We start from the raw sequence: 7,500 nt of genomic DNA, 5'->3' as shown, positions 1-7,500 counted from the left end.
CTCCCTCTCCCTCTCCCTCTCCCTCTCCCTCTCCCTCTCAAACGCACACAATCAGAGGCTGCGGTCAGTGAAACACCAAAATGGCTTCGTTTTCAACAAAACATATTTGCAACAACTGCACCCAGCAAAACAGAAATATGGGGGATGGGGAGAGGAGAGGAAGAGGGAGAGAGAGGAGGAGGGAGAGAGAGGAGGAGGGAGAGGGAGAGGGAGGAGGAGGGAGAGGGAGAGGGAGAGGGAGAGGAAGGAGGAGGGAGAGGGAGAGGGAGGAGGAGAGGAGGAGCGAGAGGGAGGAGGAGAGGAGAGGAAGAGGGAGAAGGAGGAAGAGGGAGAGGGAGGAGGAGGGAGAGGAGAGGAGAGGGAGAGGAGGAGAGGGAGGAGGAAGGGAGAGGGAGAGGATGAGGGAGGGAGAGGGAGGAGGAGGGAGAGGAGAGGAGAGGGAGGAGGAGGGAGAGGAGAGGAGACGGAGGAGGAGGGGAAAGGAAGAGGGAGTGGGAGGGAGAGGGAGGAAGGGAGGAGGAGGAAGAGGAAGGGAGAGAGCACATAGGAAAGGACAGGGAAGGGAGAGGAGAAAGGGTTGATGAAAGAAGGAAGAGAAGATAGGGCAAAGGGAGAGAGTAGAGGGTAAGGAGAGGAAAGAAGGGGAATGGGAAAGGGGAGAGGGGGAAAAGGAAGGGGAGAAGGGAGAGGAGAGGAAAGAGAGTTCAAAAGAGGGAGGGGAAAGAGGGGGAGGAAGTGGGGCTGTAAGAGAAGAGAAAAGGAAAGATGCGAAAGGGGAGAAAAGGGGGAGAGGAGAGAGGGGAGACCAGGGGAGAGGAAAGAGGGGGAGGGAGAGGGAAGAGGGGATACGATGGGGACAGGGAAGAGGGGAGAAGGGAGACCGGGGGAGGAAAGAGAGAAGGGAGACCGGGGGAGGAAGTGGGGCTGGGAGAGGGGACAGGGAAGACCAGGGGGAGAGGAGAGAGGGGGAGAGGGGTGGCGGAGAGGAGAGAGGGGGAGAGGGGGGGGGCGGGGAGGAAGGAGGCTTCATTCGCAGCCGCATTTGATTGTAGTCGCTTCCGAACGTGGATTTTGTTTACACAGGAACACGGTACGAAAACCCGGAATTCTGACTCGGCACAAACATGTTATGCCTTTCCGTCTCCCTCTTTCTCTTTTTCCAATTCTCTTCTCTTTTTTATTCTCCTCTCTTCTCTTCTCCTCTCTTTTTTATTTTTATCTCTTCTCTTCTCTTTTTAATTTTCACCTCTTCTCTTCTCTTTTTTTTTCTACTTCCACTCCCTCCTCCTCTCTCTCTTCCTCTCCCTACTCCCTCCTTTTTCATCATCTCCCTTATCCTACCCCATTCCCTCCACCCTCCGCCCTCTCCCTCCTCCTCCTCCCACCCTCTGTTTCCATTCTTCTCCCCACTCCCTCTTCCCCCGCCTATATTCTCCTCCCTCACACACTCCAACCTCCTTGTCCGCCCCACCCCTACCCACCGTCCCTCCCCGTCCATCCCTCTCCCTCTCCTTCTCTGTAACAGGATCCATATTTTCCGTCCAGTTGGTTAGGTAAGATTGGAACTTTATTGGTTCGAGTTATTACTTCAAAAGCCAGTGACAAGTGTGTGTGACTTTCCTGACACACTAAAGCTACACTGTCGCAACACTGGGAGGGAGGACGAAGGGGGGAGGGAGAGGGAGGGAGGGAGGGAGAGGGAGGGAGGGAGGGAGAGAGGACGAAGGGGGGTGGGAGGGAGAGATGACGAAGGGGGAGGGGGAAGAGAGGGAGGGAGCGGGGGAAATGAGAAGGGAGGGAGGGAGGGAGGGAAGGAGGGAAGAGAGGAGTGAGTGAGTAAGTGAGGGAGCAATAGAGAGAGAGAGAGAGAGAGAGAGAGAGAGAGAGAGAGAGAGAGAGAGAGAGAGAGAGAGAGAGAGAGAAAGAGAAAGAGAGAGAGAAAGAGAAAGAGAGAGAGAGAGAGAGAGAGAGACAGACAGAGAGAGAGAGATATTGAGAGAAATATATAGAGAGAGAAAGAAAGAGAAAGAGAGAAAGAGAGAAAGAGAGAAAGAGAGAAAGAGAGTGAAAGAGAAAGAAAGAGAAAGAAAGAGAGAGAAAGAGAGAGAAAGAGAAAGAGAGAGAAAGAGAGAGAAAGAGAGAGAAAGAGAGAGAGAGAAAGAGAGAGAGAGAGAGAGAGAGAGAGAGAGAGAGAGAGAGAGAGAGAGAGAGAGAGAGAGAGAGAAAGACAGCCGCAAAAAGAAAGAGAAAGAGAGAGAGAGAGAGAAAGAAAAGGAGAGGGAGAGGGTTAGGGAAAGAGGATGATGATTGCAAGGAGAGGTAAAGAGGAAGAGAGAGGGAGTGCCTAGCTCTCTTCCTCTTTCCCTCCCTTTCTTCCCTTCTTCCACTCTTTATTATTCTCTTCCACTCTCCCTCAATCACTCACTCACATACGAGAACACACGCACACATGCACACACGCGATCAACCCCCACTCCCACACAGACAGACAGACAGACAGACAGACAGACAGACAGACAGACAGACAGACAGACAGACAGACAGACAGACAGACAGACAGACAGACAGACAGACAGACAGACAGACAGACAGACAGACAGACACACACACACACACACACACACACACACACACACACACACACACACACACACACACACACGCACGCACACACACACACACAAAAAAGAAGAAAAAAGAGCCAAACACAAAATGTCCGGTAGTTTTGTCAGGTCGCAAAGTTCCCGAAGGATAATTACCTTTGCAATTAACTGAACTGTAAAAACTAAAAGCAAAGGGAAATAAAACAAACAAAAAATAAATAAAATAGATAAATAAATGAAAAAAAAAACATTCCTCTTTTTTTCCAATATGTTTTTTTTTTTTAATCTTTCATTGAGGCTGATGTCTAATGATTGAATTTATTTATTTGGGATATTTATTTGTTTATTTTCTTAAGATTTCCGACGACGTTGCTGAACAAATCCTAATTCTTAATCAAGCAATTTATTCCCTTTTTTCGTCTCTTACTTTATCCATCTTTCATTTCTGTCTCTTACTCTTATCCTCCATTCCCTTTCTTATCCTACGAGGCCTGTCTACACTCTCCCTCTCCTACATTCCCTTTCTCTTTCACTTTCCCTCTCCCTCTCCCTTTTTCGTTTCCTCCTCCCCTTTTATTCTCCCTCTCCTTATCTCCCCTACCTCTCTTCTCTTCCTTCTGTATCTAGTCTCTTCCCCTCCCCTCCTCCTCCTTCTCCCTTCCCATCTACTTTCTCCTTCTCCCCCTTCCTCTCCCTCTCCCAATCTCCTTTCCATCTCCCTGTTCCTCTCCCCCTCCCCTTCCCTTTCATTCTCCTTCTCCCCATGGTTCCCCTTCTCTCTCTTCCTTCTCTACCTACCCTCTTACCTCTCCTTTCCTTCTCCTTCCTTCCCTCCTTCTCCTTCTCCCTTCACATCTACACTCTCTCTCCCCTCTCCCTCCTACCCCCTCTCCCTCTCCCTCTTCTTCTCCTCTTTCCTCTCCTTCTCCCTCACCTCACCTCACCTCACCTCACCCACCTCTTCCTCTCCCCTCACCTCTTCCTCTCCCCTCACCTCTTCCTCTCCCCTCACCTCTTCCTCTCCCCTCACCTCTTCCTCTCCCCTCACCTCTTCCTCTCCCCTCACCTCTTCCTCCTCCCCTCACCTCTTCCTCTCCCCTCACCTCTTCCTCTCCCCTCACCTCTTCCTCTCCTCTCACCTCTTCCTCTCCCCTCACCTCTTCCTCTCCCCTCACCTCTTCCTCTCCCCTCACCTCTTCCCTCTCCCCTCACCTCTTCCTCTCCCCTCACCTCTTCCTCTCCCTCCCCCTCCCTCCTACCCTCCCCTCCCTCCTACTCCTCCCTCCCCTCCTACCCTCCCCCTCCCTCCTACCCTCCCCTCCCTCCTACCCCTCCCCCCCTCTAACCCCCTCTCCCTCCAATCCCCCTTGTCCCTCCAATCCCCCTTCTCCCTCTCCACAACACAAAACGAAGCAATAAAAAAGACGCAACAGCAACAGCGAAGAGGAAAAACTCGACCTCGAACTCACCGGTACTTGAGGTGGTCCTCGAGGTCGCCGCGCTGCATCTCCATCTGGCAGTGGTCCACGTTGGGGCATTTCACCTTCAGTTTCTCCAGCAATCTGCGGATGAGAAAAGGGGGGGGGGAGGTTATTACAAAAACAAGAACAACGACAGTAAAATCAACAATTATAATAATGATAAGAACAAGAACAACGACAATAAAATCAACAATTATATTAATGATAAAAAAAATAATGCTCATAACTCAATAATAAACAACAAATAAAAACAATTGTAATAATAATAAAAACAATTATAATCATAACTATAATGACAAAGAACAAATAAAAACAACGGCTATAATAATAGTAATAAAACCAATAACAATCGCAATTATAGCAAAAAATAACAATGAAAACACCAATAAAAAAACAATCATAAAAAAACAATAATGAAAAACAACAATATGATAATAATAATAAAAGTAATATTAAAAATAATAATAATAATAATAATAATGGAAAACAAAAACAAAAGTGAATTGACAAAAAGTAAAATAGATTATCATCATCATCCACGTGGAACAAGTTACCAACTTCCTCTATAGAAAGAAAAAAAAAGATGAGAACCCTTTCTATTATTTATCTGATCTGAGAAGAAGGGATGAGGAGAGGGAGAAGGAGGAGGAGAGGGGGGAGGGAGGAGGAGAGGAGGGAGGGAAGAGGAGAGGAGGGAGGGAGGAGAAGAGGGGGAGGGAGGAGGAGAGGGGGAGGAGGAAAGGGGGAGGGAAGAGGAGAGGGGGAGGGAGGAGGAGAGGGGGTAGGGAGGAGGAGAGGGGGTAGGGAGGAGGAGAGAGGGGATGGAGGAGGAGATGGGGAGGGAGGAGGAGAGGGGGAAGGAGGAGGAAGAGAGGGAGAGGGAGAGGGAGGAGGAGAGGAGGGAGGGAGGAGGAGAGGTGGGAGGGAGGTGGAGAGGGAGGGAGGAGGAGGAGAAGGGGAGAGGGAGGAGCAGAGGGGAGAGGGAGGAGGAGAGGGAGAGGTGGAGGGAGGGGGGTGGAGATTAAACATTAATTATCCATCAGAAATTACAGGAAGGAAATGTCTATCATTTATTTATCTATTAATCTCTTTATTGATTTATCTATTCACCCATTCACTTCTCTGTCTAAGAGACAGGAGAGAAGGAAATGGCATTTGTTGACCAAAATAACTCGCGGGGTGGGAGTGTGGGGGTGCGGAAGGGGGGGGGGAGAAAGCGTTCTGCACCGATCCAAAAAGGAAAAGGAAATATTATCCAACAATCAGAAAAAATAGGAAAAAGGGAAATGCAATTTATTAATCCGAAAAGACGCACAGAGAAAGAATTATTCCTATCGTTATCCCAATAAAGGAAAAAAATCCAAAAATTTCCAAAAACAAAAACAAAAAAATTTAACTACTTAACGTTGATTAATTCATTATTTTTCCCAACAAAAAACAGAAGGGGTAGATTATTTGCATATTAGGAAGGGTACGAGGAAATGCATTATGGTGTTATCGGATATGATCAATTTTCTTTACCCATCCCCCCAAAAATAATCCGAAAAAAAAAAATAATAAGAATTGATATTCAGTTATAGGAAAAGGTTATACTATATTATATCGTTGTCCGGGATAGTTATCATTATGATAGCAATGGAATAAAGAATTAATGAGAATTCGACTACTACTACTACTACTACTACTAGCAGCAGCAGTAATATAATCCTAATAATCATCATCATGATGACAAAAACAACAATAAAAATAAAAAATTATAATACTACTACTAATAACAATAACAGGAGCAACAAAATAACAACAACAAAAGAACAATAATAACAATTAAAAAACAAAAACAAAGACAGCCACAATAATATTTCCAAGGAAAAAGTTATCCATTTTCTATACAAAGAAAAAAAAGAAGAAAGGGGAAGGAGAGACTAGGGGGTTATTTTCATTTCCGGAAAATATGATCGACTTTTTTGGAAAAGGGAGAAAAAAATGGTGGTCGGGGAGGAGGGGGAGGAGGAGGAGGGGGAGGGAGGCAAGGGGAAGGCGAAGGAGGAGGGGGAAAGAGGTGGGGGGAGGGGGGTTATGTAAATATTCACTTACCGAAAAAATTGGTTTATAAAAGACCATGGAAAATATTGTTTAGTCGCGAAAACAAGGAGCGGAGACAAAAAAGGTTTAGTCTACACATAAATGAGAGGAAAAAATGACTAGAAAAGAAAATGTTCGAGAAGAAGAAGAAAAGAAGAAAAAGAAGAAGAAGAAGAAGAAGAGAGAGAGTGAGAGGAGAGAGAGAGAGAGAGAGAGAGAGAGAGAGAGAGAGAGAGAGAGAGAGAGAGAGAGAGAGAGAGAGAGAGAGAGAGAGAATTATTTAGTTCCGAAATTAATGAGAAAAATGTTAAATGAGCGAAAATGGAAAACAATGGAAGCACCGTCACTAATAAGGAAAGGATATCAAATAAACCAAATTACTATAACTATCAAATCAATCATTCAGCCATTGTCCTAGTTCTCTGGTCCTTCATAATCTAAAGATCTATCAACTAACTTCTCATTACCTCTATCTATCATCATAATTATCCTCCTCGTCCCTTTTATCGCAATGTTTGTATCGTCTAAGTGTAATTTCCTCCTTTCTACCATTCTTCCTTCCTCCTCCCAGCTCCTCTTTCTTTTTTATTTTTTCTTTCTTTTCTATACTTTATCGTCCCCTCTTTTCTGTCCCGCCTTTCCTCCCTTTTCCTTTCCTTTTAATCTTATTCTTTATCTATTACGGCCTTTTCCTTTCCCTCATTCCTCTCTTTCACCCATTCCCTCTTTTCCTTCTTATTCCTTTCCCAATTCCCTCTTGCCTTCCGTTTTCCTCTGCTTCCCTCTTTAATCACGTCCCTCCTTCGCCCTTGCCTTCTCTACTTCCCTCCTCCTTTCTTCCACCTATTCCTCTTTCTTCCCTTCCTCCCTTCTTCTTTTGACCCCCTTCCCTGCCCACCCCCATTCTCCTTTCTTCCATCTATTTAGCTCTTCCTTTCAGTCCTTTCCTCTTCTTATCTATCCCTCCTTCTCTCTTCCTCCTTCCGCCCCCCATTCTACCTATTCCTTCCTTCGTTCCCCGTTCTATATGTTCTTAATCATTTCCTGCCCTCCTTTCCCCTTTTCCTTCAATTGCTTCCTCCTTTCTCCTTCCGCCTCCCCTATCCTTATTTTCCTTATATCCTTATATCTTATCTTCGTTTTCTTCCTTCCTTCCCTACTTCCTCTCTCTGCCCCTTTTTTCCTATATCTTCAATCCTTTCCTCCCACTCATTCATCTTCCTTTCCTTCCTTCCCTCCTATCTCCATCTTCCTATCCCTGATCCTCCACTCCCTTCCTCCTTCCTCCTTATCCTTAATCCTTATCCTTCCTTCCTTTCTCCTTCGTTTCCTCT

The 7,500-nt window shown here is 46.1% G+C and overlaps 1 protein-coding gene across 2 annotated transcripts in view; it reads right to left on the bottom strand.

The window, feature by feature from the left end:
* LOC113813321 (ligand of Numb protein X 2) overlaps nucleotides 1-7,500 on the bottom strand; it is a 227,965-nt gene that overhangs the window by 71,483 nt on the left and 148,982 nt on the right. For both annotated transcript variants that reach the window (XM_070127150.1, XM_070127149.1), the window contains exon 4: nucleotides 4,073-4,165. In XM_070127150.1, the coding sequence (XP_069983251.1) occupies nucleotides 4,073-4,165 (93 nt within the window). The remainder of the gene's footprint in view (nucleotides 1-4,072; nucleotides 4,166-7,500) is intronic.

This window comes from Penaeus vannamei, chromosome 11 (assembly GCF_042767895.1).
Source record: "Penaeus vannamei isolate JL-2024 chromosome 11, ASM4276789v1, whole genome shotgun sequence".
Lineage (NCBI taxonomy): Eukaryota > Metazoa > Arthropoda > Malacostraca > Decapoda > Penaeidae > Penaeus > Penaeus vannamei.
The sequence above is the reverse complement of the archived record's forward strand: the minus strand, read 5'-3'. Positions and strand labels throughout refer to the sequence as shown.